The sequence below is a fragment of the Schistosoma haematobium genome, chromosome 3 (genome assembly GCF_000699445.3).
Source record: "Schistosoma haematobium chromosome 3, whole genome shotgun sequence".
NCBI lineage: Eukaryota > Metazoa > Platyhelminthes > Trematoda > Strigeidida > Schistosomatidae > Schistosoma > Schistosoma haematobium.
The window spans coordinates 14,912,475-14,928,012 of NC_067198.1; the positions used below are offsets into that span (position 1 = coordinate 14,912,475).

The 15,538-nt window shown below is 29.8% G+C and overlaps 1 protein-coding gene across 1 annotated transcript in view; it reads right to left on the reverse strand.

Moving 5' to 3' along the window:
• GATA4 (Transcription factor GATA-4) overlaps nt 1–13,637 on the reverse strand; it is a gene marked incomplete at its 3' end in the record, with an annotated part of 31,359 nt that extends 17,722 nt beyond the window's left edge. The window contains exons 1-2 of the mRNA XM_012939248.2: nt 13,589–13,637; nt 990–2,000 (exon numbers count right to left, since the gene is read on the reverse strand). Of these exons, the coding sequence (XP_012794702.2) occupies nt 990–1,932 (943 nt within the window). The 5' untranslated portion in view covers nt 1,933–2,000; nt 13,589–13,637. The remainder of the gene's footprint in view (nt 1–989; nt 2,001–13,588) is intronic.
• Nucleotides 13,638–15,538: the final 1,901 nt, after the last annotated feature.

Genomic DNA, 15,538 nt, shown 5'->3' on the forward strand with positions numbered 1-15,538 from the left:
TTGCAATGGCGCAAGTGCATCCACTCTTTGTGTTCTCCTAAATCCTAATCTCCTGATTTCTCCTCGTATCTTTTTTCCTCTTTCCAAATTTATTTCACTGTATTATACTCTTTAAATAACATCTCCAAACCCTAATCTTTCCGATTATTACTTATACTCTTACCGCCTCTACCACTACGGGATTTGAATGGACAACTGCATCTGTGTGCTAATGTGGTATGGCAACTCGAACTAATGTACGTACGTACGAAGTTCTACGTTGTTACTGACTGAAATATTCGACCTCAGGATAAATACAAAAATCCTTTTTTTTCATTTCGAAAAACAAATGAGTCTTGAATAAACAGTCAAATCAAGGAAATACAGTGTACTAAAATGAAGTGTTTTTTTAGGGAATATTAGTGATGAACAATTGTCATATATAGTCATATCATCGATATGTGATTTTTGAGTTATCTTCATTAGCATAACATGAAACATAAAGCATGTTAAGTATGTTACAAAATAGAAAGGCTAAAAATCCTACAGAGAGAAGCTCCCAAAAGCAGTTCTCATGAATGACATCATTTTGAAAGCATGCCTATAAAAACTAATTTACATTGGGAGTTCGACGGATATGAATTGACATTTAAGCTAGCAACCATCTTTGATTACAGTGACAAGTACTTAATATTGTTAACTACAAAATTACTTTATTTCCTCATTTCTCATTACATATCCCTATCATACCTTTGATTCAAATTGCCTGTCGTACGTGATAAACACCAGTTCTCTCCCTTCTTGTTTGTCAGTCTGGTGTTTCTGTAGATACTTTTAACCAAAAGTGCAAGTTATCTATGATTAATTATTTGACAAACATGCCACTATCATTAACAGTGACTATCCTTAATGATAGTTCATTGTATCATATTAAAAAATCGAAAAACATATAATCCAACAAATGAATTCTAATCTTAAACATTGAAGTGATGAGTAGCTGAAAAGTTTACCTTTTGCATTTATTCCTTCATACTCCACCATAGCTTTTCTATATCCATGTTGGTGTAAAGATGAATTCATATTGACTGTTCTGCTTAAAGTCATATTTTCAGTCAAATACATCTTATTCATTTCATTTTCTTCCAAAGAATAATTGGATTCAGCAGAATTATGTAAAGAATTATCAATATCTTCATTAGCATTATCATTATCATCATATTCTTTACCAACACCGAGTAATGGTGAGTGAAATGTTGTTGCAAAAACTTCGGAGTTCGATGAAGATGAACTGTTTTGTACTGTTCCATTTTGTTCATGATTACAATTGGACTGATGACTTCTAGAATCGACTGCTGAGAAATTTTTTATATTACTTAATTCTATTTCCGGCCTGACGTAATGATCTGATTTTCCAGTGGAATTATTTCCATACTTATTATATAGTGAATATGGTGGACAGGGAGACTGATAGGTGTCAATGAAACAATTTGATACGGGATTGTAACGAACTGGCTCGTTTTCAGTGTTTAGCAACTCATTAGAATGAAGGTGATATCTTTGATTTTCATAGTTACCAACAGGATAACCATTAGAATTCATGGTTTTACTGTCATTGAAGTGAGCTAAAGTCCTTAAATCCGATTTAAAATGTGGTATTGCCATTTCGCTTTGAATATTGTAAGAATTTTCATTCTCATAAATAGTCCTTTCATTGTTTTGTTGAATATATTGGTCTGAATAATTTTGTAATTGGAGTAAAGAATTTGATGTCATCTTATTAAATACAGAATGGGATACAGGAGGCGATGTTGACAAAGATGAAGATGGTGTTGCAGATGATGAAGTGGAAGGAGAACAACAATCAGATTTATTGAGTGGTCTTTTATAGTCAGTCAAATATCCCGAAGACGTTTTACTTGAAGTAGATAATTCATGTGATGGAAGAGCGAGCATAACTTTTGGGTTGAACTAATGTTTGGATTAATGTTTAAAACTATTACTTCACTTGAATAAGATCAAACCTATAAGAAAAAATGTCAGAAATAAAACAGGATATAAATAGTGCACAGAAACCTGACACTATTGGGTAGTTTTGATAATAATAATAATAATAATAATAATAATAATACAGATCGGATGAAGGGATTTTGCTAAAGTCTAATATATGTAAGAATATACAAAAGAACTCAGGATATTATGGGTTGCATAAAACTATCAGTACATGGAAGATTAAGTGTTTTGGAGAATGAATAGTTTGAATGGAAGAAAACAGCTTATTTTGTGTAAACTATTGTTTTATACTTACATCTTACGTAAAAAGTATGCTTTATAGCACTTATTTTTCAATAAATTCAGCTTGTAGAATAACATTTTATGATGTGTAGCATTCTTTCAAAATGAAAATAAATGAAGTTATTGACAAGTTAAAATGTTGTAATATTTAGTTAACAGGAATTTAATAGATTTTTTTATTGAGATTATGAATCGAACAATGTTAGAAATCGTGACCAGTGGAGCTAATCCGTGTCGGGTAAAGTCAGGCATCTACTTCAGACAATAGAAGATAGTCATGCAACTTCGTGGATTGGTTGAAGTTGGACGTCAACACCGTTGGATGCTGGCTAAGCGGTTTGGAGGTAAAATGTTCGAGCGGGATATCGAAGGCCCTAGGTTCGAGTCCTGCTTCTTCCAGGTTTTCCATGGTGGTGTAGCTTTAATTGACTTATGAATTCAACTATTAAATTGCTAAAATCTCTACAAATCTCTAAAACTCACAAAAATTTCTTTGTACACTTAATGACTATAAATCCGTAGAAATAACCCAGGTTTCTTGTATTGAACCAGGTGTACGTAATGTCAGATTTTGACCACACGGATTAGAGCAAATGAATTTTCAGTTGAGAAATCCCTTACTCATAATCGATTAGAATTTCACTATTTTCCAAACAGAATATATAAAACCACAACAATAAAATGAAACCCTTTTAAGTACTTTCAGTTTCAATGTACTAAACTACTTTGAGAAAAAAAAAGCCAAAGATTAAACTTTATAAAATAATTATTGATCATCACAGAAGGACTAATTTTGTGTTATCCAACCTGTAACGTTAACCACTTTCTTTGGATTAATTAAACAATAGAAAAAAAACTAAATAAATCAACATTGAGTTGAACATGTTTCACTTTTCAGGATTAGAATTGATTAACAAAGGCTTTTAATTTCTTGGCAATAATGATGATTATTACTCATCTATATGACTTATCTGTAAACTTCAGGAGATTTAGAATAAACTAAATATTGATAAACTTGATTTATTTAAATTAAACTCTTGAATAGCTCAATAGTAATATTGTTAATAATAGGCCAGAATCTTGCATCAGTTTGTTTGAAGGGATAGATTTGACTTTTTTTATAATGGATACTAGTTGAAACAAAAAACGGAACTGTTTGATTTCATATTAACTTTCTCTGAGAATGTTTTTTTTATCTTAAAAAAATCGCTTTTAGTAGTTGACATTAATTTCCACTGCTAGCCACTATCCATCATTGCTTACAAAAAGCTTGTGAATTAAGGCAATATCGAGGCATGCGCACAGTATGCACATATGCCAATAACAGACTGATCAATTGCAGTCTTAAACCTTAATAGGAAGATACAAGCCAAATAATACTAAGTGAATTTAAATTCACCCCATTGCACAAGCAAGTGGCTATCAGGACTCAGTAGCTAAGTGGATTACGCGATGGCGTTTGAAGCGAATGGTACTGGGTTCGAGTCCCAGAGTGAACATCCAGCCGACGAATTCCGAATAGGATGAAACGCGCGTCCTGGATTCCACTGCTAGCCACTATCCATCATTGCTTCATCACTTAATAGTTATGAATTCATTTTCATGATAACTTTGACAATAAACAAACCTACAAACTACCTATACACAATACATAGAATCTATTAAATTTGATTGATTGAAATCCTTTTCATTTAAGTGATTATGTCAATCAAGTAAATAACACTTATACTATGATAAAAATTAAATGAGATACATTCAAGTTATTGTAAGATATCCTTTCTCTCTTTTTTTCCTTCTTTATCATAACATTTGAACTGCCATATGAATTTCATTTCCTGGAAATATTTTTGACATATTAAAAGGAAGGAATCTTTAATGGTTTCTGGTATAGGCAAATGTTTATAGTTCTTTATCAATAAATAATAATAATAATAATAAAAGTCAAACTGACAAAAAGAAGTGTTACTGTTGAATTTGAAGACCGCGTTTTGTGATATCTTGACATTTATCAAGTAACTAATAGAAACCAATCCATTTTGATCAGTACCATTCAATCATTTATTGTTTACAACCTTTAACTGGAATACTTCAGATTGTTGTTTTAAGCTTTAATAATAAAACTTCTAATCATCATATACTATAATAGTTTAGTGGTATAACACTGTTTGCACAAATGAAATAATCCAATGAACCTATCACACAAAATTAATTGGTTTCATTTACAGTTGTTACATTTATGTAACCATATGGAAATTCAACTTTTGTTTACTGAAAATGAGAAAAATTAACTAACATCATAATGGACCTAATGAAATACAGTATGACATAATGTTTTAAATCTTAACAATAATGACTAAAAGATTATTGAATAGAACTAGCCAAAGTAATAGTATTCTAGTTGTCCTGCAACTGCTATGGTGTTCAATGTGGAAAAGAGTGAAAAATGTTTTCGATAGACATTTCTTGATTAAACATTTGTCTTTAATTCTGCTTTGCAATTACTATCATTAAACAAGTTTGACAGCGTTAATACCGAGAGCTAGATAACCAACTAGCTGTGTTCTTACTTCTCTGGAAGAGAACAAAATACTAAGCTTGAAGGAAGATATTATACGTCTTTATTAACTAAAGGTGATATTCTACAAGGTATTCTTTACCGTAACTTTTTCTGAATAATTTGCTGCCACTGAGTGTAATTCAATTCCTACCCCCTTATATGTGCTGGAAATGAATGAGCTCTTGGCGTTCATTGGATAATGGTTTATTTTTAATTGTCTTACACTTAATCATATTAAATGCCAAACTGTTAACTTTAGCCTGAGACACATTGTAACACCTAGTCGAAGTTATATGGAGTTTATACAATAGAGATTCTGTGATAGGAACTATTACCAATGTCATTTACCGTGGTTTAAGTTTTTCCTGTAATCTCTCTTGGTCTTCTCATATTCTGCTAATATCGAAAAAAGTTGTTCGTCTGACATTTTATCAAAAGATTACATGTTTTCATCAATTTCATTATCTGTAACTTATCTTTTACTGTTCTCCTTTATTCATTCCTAGTCTCTTCAGAAAATACGTTTTAATCATGTTTCAGAGAGTACTAAAGGGAGTTGAAAAGATATGTGATGAATCTTTTAATGTATTGACGAATATAGTTGTGGATGGACATTCACAAACTATTAACATTCACTTCACATATTTCCGATTGTATATCTTACATTGTAAAGAGATGCAGTTACAATGGAATCTGTATATTTACACAAAATTACAAAACTCTATTGTTCTGTATCTAACAAACCAATTTTATAGTGAACACGTTGTAAAAGCTGACTTAATCAAAAGCTTATATTCTTAAATTTGATACTAATACACAAACTATAGATTCTTATTTTCTTATAAATATTTCACATAACTATATAATTTATAAATTTCATTCACATAAATATGTATGTAGATATATGTCTTGGTGATATAAGCATAGTAAGATAAACTTATAGAAATATTGTATCCAGAGCATTTCATAATACACCAAATATGGAATATTGAATAAAGTCATTAGTATGATTATTATTATTTATTAAACCAGATACCTGTTAGAAAACCCAAAAGTTTGGATTACGAACATGATATATAAATATTCTTTTATAGATACACATTGATGTGGCCCATAGCCTAAGTTTATCCTTAACACATCCAAGAATGGTAGGCCGGCTTGAGAAAACTCAGCTAAGCTCCGATTCGTTTTCTCAAGCCGGCCTACCATTCTTGGATGTGTTAAGGATAAACTACCTATTCGGGTCACATCAATGTGTATCCATCAATTTACTTGCTAAAGGAGATACGGCTGCTGAAATCTTAAATAGACGGATTTCCAAATCGTTAAATATTCTTTTATTATATCCCAATGATCAGAAAAAAAGTATTTCTAACGTTTCGTAACTTAATATAAGCTACTTCTTCAGAGTAAATAAATAATTGACACTAAATTAAAACAAGTTTAAATAGTACTCAATGCTCAGTTTATTTGAAACCATCAAGTGCAACCTTGGCATTCATATCTATAAATCCATTGGTCTTAAGGAACTAAAATTCTGACTTAAAATCCTACAGGTTTTTTTCATGTTAGCTTTATATAGAGACAAAACTAAATACTACTAAGAAATTTGAGAAAGATAAATTTCCTGTTCACGAATAGCATTTAGTCAATGATTGTCGTGGTTGAAGTTAAACTGACTTAATTCAATTTTGTGAATTTATCTCAGACTCACGATACATTTTTATTTCTATGAACAATCAAACCAACTTAAACAAAGTGAACTAAGCAACTAATACAAAAAATCTTTAAAATTGCAATTGTCTTTTTCATCCATTAAAAATTGGTAGGAACAATATATTAATATCCTATCATTTGTTTTCAAATAAAATTGTCTTGTATACTTTATAAGCAAAGATGGATAGTGATTAGCAGTGGAATCCAGGACGCGCCATTCGTCCAACTTGGGACTCATTAGCTGGATGTACCTACATTCCAGAGTCGATGTTTATTCCGGAACTCTAACTCAGTACCGTCCCCTCCAAACGCCATCACGTCATCCACCTAGCTACTGAGTTCTAATAGCGACTAACCTTTGAAATGTGGGTATATCCAGTTTGCGAGTCCCAAATAGGACGAAACCAGCGTCCTGGATTCCACTGCTAGCCACTATCCATCTTTGCTTATAAAGCTTGTGACTTAAAGTAATATTGAAGCAATCCGCACGTGATTCACATATACTAACAAGATACTGTTCAGTTGCAGCCCTAAACCACAATGGGAAGATACAAGTAAACAATACCAAGTGAAGGTATCTTGTATACTTCCTTGAAATAATTCATAATAAGAATAAATAACCGAGATAGGCAAATTACAACTCTATGTACTATAACTCGTTTGTTATTTTCAAGTTCCTGTATCATAGTCATAAAGACTTGGTAACTGAAATAACTGAATTTTCCACTTTATTAATATTAATCTGTATTTGTTATCATTGCATAACATACACAAGTTAATTATTAAGTGTTAAATATTTTGTGTAGTTCAACCAACTTTAAAAAAAAATTATTCTTTATATTATGTTATTCATTAATGAAGTAACAAATTATGTCTCATGTTTCGAGCCATAGTATTCGTAATATATAACGTACGGAATATAGATTTACAGTAAACCTAAATTATTCCTTGTATCATACTCTTCACACTATCAATCCCAAACTTAAAACTCATGATGTAAACATCTACCTATAAAAGTTTAAAATATAATCACTTTTATAGACATTTTATAATCTAATTTCTAGATGACTAGATTTACAAGCTAAAATCATTTTGAGACTAACCTCTTGGAAATGCACAACCTGTTACCGTAGTAACAAAATTGTGCTTACAATTAATTAGTTTAATTTAAATGATGCAGTGGTGTTGTATTCTACTTCATTTCAATTAATTTCCTAGCAGTTCTCTATTCTATGGGTAACTTGTGTGCTGAAGCGGAAAAACTTGTAATAATATATATATATATATATATATATATATATTTATATATATATTTATATATAGAACACATGGAGACTGATAAAATGCACTTGTTCATAGTTTCATTTTGTTGACAGTAATCAACAAATTACATTTCTAAACTTAATAAATGTAAAACACAAGCTACACCAATATACATTTTCATTATAAATTTTACCATTCCGAATACTATCAACATGATTAATAAGTGTATATATTCTTTCTAAATATCTTCGATACATACATTCTTTAAATGAATACTGGTTAATCCAATAGGTTCATAGGATAGATACTTAATATTGAATAGTTTCTATAAAATCATTCAGATCTTTCTTTTGATCTATTCATATCAATCAGTCACTTAGAAAACATTTCACTACTTAATTATTTCATCAATTAATTCCAGTGGCATTTTATCAATCTAAAACGATCAAGTCCATGTGTAAACATTAACTTTTCTCATAAAATATTTCCTTTTTTACAATGTTTTCATCTCAACTTTATAGTTACACATCTATATTACAGCGCTTTATTTGATCACCAATTGGTATACTTGAATGTTCAAAGAAAATTATTCTGTTTATATCATTGTTTGTTTCTTTTTCTTTTTTTCTTTTTTTTTTAAAGAAAAAACGAAAAGATTTCTCTACACGTGCCATTTCTTTTCTAGTCTATTTTCTTTTTTTTCTCTTTTTAGTTATTTGGTCTGCATTCATTTTGATAGTGTTATATCATTAAACGTGAGGTTTGTCATATTTTTTTGTAAATGAAGTTGTGACTTCACATACTTTTTATTCCGTCGTTGTTATTGTCGTTGTTGTTGTTGTTAATTATGAATGATTAGAATGATGAAGAAAAAATGTTATTTGATTATACAATCGGTTAGTTGGAACGTAAACTAAAATATCATTCTGATACGTTTAACCTCAAATAATGAATTATGATAACTTATTCCTGTTAATAATAATAATAATAATAATAATAATAATAATGTAACAAAACAAAAAGAAGTTTGATATATAAATTCAATGTGATCTCTTGGCAACAATCAAAAGTACTAATCATAAAAAACAAATTTTTTAAAAAAACTGAAAATCATACACATTGAAAGGTATGGAAAATTAGGTTATTATATACTGGTGTTGTATATAAGGAAAGAGAACATAATAGATTCAAGTTATACACTGTGTTATATTAGATACTTTTTGATATTATTAAACACTTTTCAATCATTACAATTAGTTTTAAAACAAGATTTTTACTCTAATAGAATGTATATATATATATATATATATATATCGGTGGATAACAAAAGGATAGTGAACGTAGCTGGGAGACATTTGATTTGTTTATGTAAATTCTATGGAGAAATAAGTGGTATATTATTGTTTCAATTGTTGTTTTATCACAATCGTACCATAAGATAATTTCATTACAAAAATGTAGACAAACTTTTGACATGAATGCCAATATTATTAAGAAAAAAATACTGAAGAAAAGAACTCGAATAACCTCTGGTACCTTACTATGAAACAGCTAAATGTTTTATTGTAATTTTTATTCACTTTTTTCTAAATGTAGTAAATAAAAATAACCCTCATTAATAAACAATGTAAAACTATGAGAGAAGATAAAGATGTTTATGTGGTCTATATATGGACTGATTATAGACAACCATTTAAACACTGGGAAGTGTTAAACAACTGTCATGTTCTAGTATAGGATTCTTAGGTGATATATTTTCATGACTTGACTACAGGAGATGAAACCTAAAAATTTTAACCTCTTGTTAAACTTTTAACTTATATACCATTGTATTCTCCATATAAGCTATAAATAATTGAAATTTTTTAGGAAACTCCTTGTAATACATGTTTCGATTCAATGATCTTGTTCATAGATCTTTCTGTTGTCATTTACATAAACGGTAATATAATTTCAATTTGCCAAAAATGATTAAGATAATATCAATCAAACAGAATTAAATGAGTAATTAAACAGTAAAAAAAAATGTTGTGGAATGATTAGTTATTTAGTTACTTTACATGATAACATTAAGAAAATAAGTCTATTGTCATAGTTAAATGAATGAAGAATGTACTACATTGTATTCATATTGAAATAGTTCAGTGTAAGTAATAAATGATCACAAAACAATCATGCTAATCTACTGTTATAATCTATCGGATAATTAATATTATGAAGAATAGGAAGAAGAAAAGAATCGGCATTTTTTAAGACGAATACTACAGGTTTAGCTATTGCTTCCATATTCATTTTCATGAATGTGCGTTCATTTTCTGATGAAATTGCAAAATAATTTTTTTTAGTTTTTGTTCAGAATAGTCAGTAATGTTACTCATTATTTAAACTAATCAGAACTGTAACTGAAAAGTTCTAAATAGAATGAAATGAGCTTTCTGAACTTCATTGTTATTTAATATTTAAATTTAGTTTAATCCCAGAATTTTGCTGATATATTGGTTGATCAACAAGATGTACCATGGTAAACTAAACCATTTGATGAATGTTAGCTAAGCTACAGTAATCCATCAACTTAGATATGATTTTATTCAGTTGATTAAGTATACATGATATTTCTTTTATATTTTACCACCATTGACTTAACTACTGTGAATCCGGTGTTCATCTTGCTGTACTAATGTGGTATGGCAACTTGGATCGATGCATATGTGTGCCTAGTCCTACGTTGTAGCTGACTGACATGATTTTATTAGTCTATACGACGACTCCTTTGTTGACACTGATTATGACAATGAGGTCTATAAGTAAAATAATTCATCTTGAATCAGATTCTTTATTGTTAAAATTTCAAAGTTATTTGATGGGTAACTTGTTGTTTTAATAACAAGTTCATTGATTATACATGAATGACTTTTAGAAAAGTAATGAATCCCTAAGAGATGTACGTTAGTGACACTTCGAAGATAGTTCCACAAAAAAATGTTCAAATAGATTTATATTAGACTTTATTAGAAAAACGAACATTACAAACTTGCATTATAAACCTTGATTATTTTCCACTAAATATGATATTAGTTACGTTTCAAGTATTTATAACCAGTAACTATTGACCTTGTGAAATCCCTAATACAAGGTTACTTAAAGAGCGGGTTCATATTTACTTTGAATAAACGTAGATCATGTTAATTTAAAGACAAAAAGACTAGTATTATTCAAAATAAATGGTTTGAACCAAATTTTGATTTGCAATTAACGCTGAATTCATCTTTAAATGATAAAAAAGGGTCTCAATCTTATAGTAACAATTAGCTTGAATAAAATCATATATCTTTAGTGTCTTAAATCTGATCTAATCCCGAAGTAATCATGTGTAATGAATTTAACAGTCTAAAAAGAAAACAGTAAACCAACCAAGATCTATTCGGATAAACTTATAGTAAAGGGAAAAAATCAGTTCAGTTCAACTTATAGGAGTTTTAGATATTTTTTTGTTCAATTTACTCCATTTGATATAAGAAACACTAACTGTTCAACATATCAATCTGTTTAAATGTAATTGCTAAGTAAACTAACAAAGAAAAGAAAAATTAGAAAAATGTTATCATCAAGATGGACTATACAAAAACTCTTGGTAAAACATTTTGATATTAGTAGTAAAATATCGAAGAACCATTAATCATATTTGTATTATTGAGATGAAGTAAAGTGTACAATTATCGTGACCATAATTCCAACCAAAGAAAATTTACTTAATATCACTTCAACAAATTAGATAAACATATTGAAGAAGTATGGAAAATTCAGTTTAACAGTATGGAAATATGCTAACCTGTTAAGAACATTTAAAATGGGTTACATTAACGATTCATTAAATTATTAATCTAACTATATATTATTGATATTTTCATCAATAAAAAAAATAACTGAATACCAATAATAGGGATTCATAAAACGGATGATTGTAAATATATGTATTTAAAGTTCCAAACTTATTTCACTATTGATTATGGTTTCGCCCCCAAATGCCCTGGTATGGCCGAGAGTGGGGTGGGTCCACCCTCCCTCTCGAAATGCTCTCACACGGCCACGCGTATACAGCCTCTGCCAGGGAAGTCCTACTCACTGCACTCTCGTGGCAAGGGTGTTTACAAAAATGAGAGGACGAAAAGCGAATGTCCGGCGCTTTAACTGGATTCCAAACTAATGGTGCACATGGGCTCCAGTATCCTGCGGGAATAAATGGCGTATGAACCAATTTCATGGTCATCGGCTACCATGGGAATGCATCTCCTCACGACGCTCCACTGCCTTGTGGATCAGACTTTTAGGTCAAAGGTTCGGGGTGTGGCCCCCTAAGAAAAACCGGTTTGGGCACCCGGGCAGTATCACAGCCCACATACAAACAGAATCAAATGACAATACTTGCGGAAAATACTATACTTGCTTCGATTAACAGTCAAACGATTCTAGTTTTAGGATAGAGATAATAATCATGTACAATTTATTATTATGATTTGAAATCTAAAATCAATCTAAGATTATTTCATATGGAATATATTTACCAGACGAATATGAGATGATGATGATGATTATGTAATATAGATATGTATAACATCTATTAAAAGAAGGTTAATATGCAGTTTCATTTTTCTTCTTTATTTAATAACTAAATAGTTGAATCAGGTTACATTCCAAAGATTAAACGTTAATAAATGTATTTATTGAAGCAAACGTCATTAAATTATAACAATAATTAATTATATATATGTATATCTAATTATAACTTAAATGATGAATAGAATTATGATTCATTATAGCAAAATACTCATACATAACTAACTGAAATCATAATTGTGTATTGAACAAGGAATTGAATAAAATGAATTATCAGTAGTTATAGATTTCAATTAGACTCTTCAGTTTAAGATGAAATGAATAAAGAATTGAGTATAATAAGTTATATCTTCCTCAAAATACATATGTACATAGTTACCAATAAAATTGATCGATAATATTGTAACGCAATAGAAGATCTACTCTATGAGCTTTTAATTACAATTAATGAATTGATATGCTGAGGAGTCTCATACAAGAACAAAACGGTCACTCATTGCTATAAGGTTTTCCATAGTGATTTAGTTTTAATTGACTCATGAATTAAACTATTAAATTATCGAATTGTTTGAATTACCATTTTATATAATTGCTAATTATTATAGATCGATTTCATTATTAATTATAAGTTCATTTTATTAGTCTTATTAAATAGATGGTTCAATTTTTGTTTTGTCTTTTTTTCTTAATTACTCACAAACACTGTTCTGAATATTCTTCAAACGCACGAATCAACTTTAGGCTAGACTTAAATATATTAAAAACTGGAAGTGACAACGTATATTCACTTTTCTTCTACAATTCAGTAAGGAATCAGCTTTTTTTATAAAACATTTATTATTATAGATTTCAGATAGTTTATCATCAGACTATTTTGGGATTTTGATTGAGATTATGAACCGATGGATGTTAGACCACCTTTGGAAATCTGAAAGCAATGGACGGCCGTTTCGTCCTTTTGTAGGACTCCTCACGAGTGCGCATCCACGATCCTGCTCGCAGGATTATTATATTATTATTACAGTGTTATTATTTATCTCAAGGTTTAACCGTTTAATTATGGAATATCTAATTATTTCTTATTAATATAATCATATTAAACAAAATCCACTGATATTATATGTTATTACATAATATATACAAAATAAATCAACGGTAATAACTTACGTTAACAGCGTATATACAAAAAGAATAACTATTGAAATATTCAGTTAAGTTTATTTAAAATAAACAACACAGATTTTACTATTTCCTGAAATCACTTATATTTATTAACAAGTGTTATCACTGTAACTATTTCACAGATGGATAAATAGATCATACACAAATGTAGTAATAACAAATTTTCTTTAAGCGAATCGATTGGTTAATCAAAACAAGCGTAACAAATCAGGTATTAAAGTAAATAATTGAAAGGAGGGTGATAATGTAATGGATATTTAATGATGACAAAAGAAGAATAAAGGGACCATCTTTATTTAGAGTTTTAGTTATCATTAAAGGTAGGGTGGTGATATAGACGAGGGACGAGAAATAATGTGAAGATGTGTATTTAGTCATGCACTTGTGTGTGTGTATATATATATATACAAACGATGGACTGAGTGGCGTAAAAAAAATACGGAAACAACATAAAACCTCTAACCTAATTTCCAGGACGCTTGTCTTTTTCACCATGTGTCTCATGGGGAGAAGAAATTAATATGACTAGAAAGAAGTGTTTATTATATATGTTCCCAATATAATAAACCAATCAAAGAAAGTTTGTCCGAAAGAGGAAATGATTTTTCATATTTGTATACATTTAAAAAGGAAATTTATCTATTAGTTTGGGTTTTTTGTAATATGGATAACATAGTTAAAAATTCACATTTAAACCACTCAGCCTTAAGAACTCAAGATTTCTATTATTTTCTTTTATTTTGTATTTTAACAATGGGGAAGTTTAAATATTGAAGGATAACTTAGATAAAATAGATGAATTGTGGCTAGAAGTGGAATCCAAGATATATGTTTCATGTGATTTGAAACTTGTTAGATGGATGTACATTCATTTCAATGCTGATGTTCACATCGTAACTCGAATCCAGTGCCCAACGCTTCAAACACAGCATATCATCCACTGAATTGTTAGGTTCAAGTGATCACTAACTTGTTTAACAGGTACGATAATATTATTATTCGAAAGTACTTGAAGCATATGTACTGAGTTCTAGTTCCGATACGAACATCAACACTAAGGTAAATGGAAATCTAGCTGGTGAGTCCTAGATAGAACGAAATGAACTTCCAGGGTTCCACTGCTATATATATATATATATATATATATATATATATAGTCAGCGGAAAGTGACACAAAATGATATGATTTGGACTGTGAAAAATGTTTCTGGCAATCATGGTGTCCTTCACTTCCAACGAAACTGATCATCTAGTTCATAATGAGTGGTAAAGATTTGTAGATGAATTCAAGTTATCTGATACGTCTGCTAAGAATGGAAATAAATTGCTTAAGCGTTTGCGCAACCACCTTTTCAGGTTGTATTCCTTCGGTCTATAGTGGAAGAGTTTTGTGACGGATTTCCTGAAGTCCAGATGGAATCCTGTCACAGAAGAAGTGAACAGTGTAACTCAATGAGGATACTGAATATGAATCACGTTAAGTCAAATTTAGTTAAAGTTTAAGCTAATAGCTAATGGAATCTGACCTAAAAGTCTAGTGGTATAATATTCTTCACTAAACTTTAGGGCTCTATCCTTGAACAAATGTGAAAATATGGGTCTTTATAGCTGAGGCATCTCAAAATAGTTTCGATTACAACCCAATGAGCCATAGTTTTTAACTTTTCCAGTTGACACAATTTCGTGATCCAAAGGACTCAATGAATACCATATTACCAAAGTGATGTCTAAAATTCAGATCCACTGTTTCTCCTGGCTGAAATAGCAACGATTTTCGATTTAACCTCAATGAAAATAACCAGTTATTAGGTAAGTTTTTGGTCTCAAAATTCCAACTCCTGATTATCTAACACAAAGTCATATATCGAATAGTGTAAATTCATGTCTATGTTTTCCAACTAACTAATTACTATGATTTAGATGATTAACTTGCAA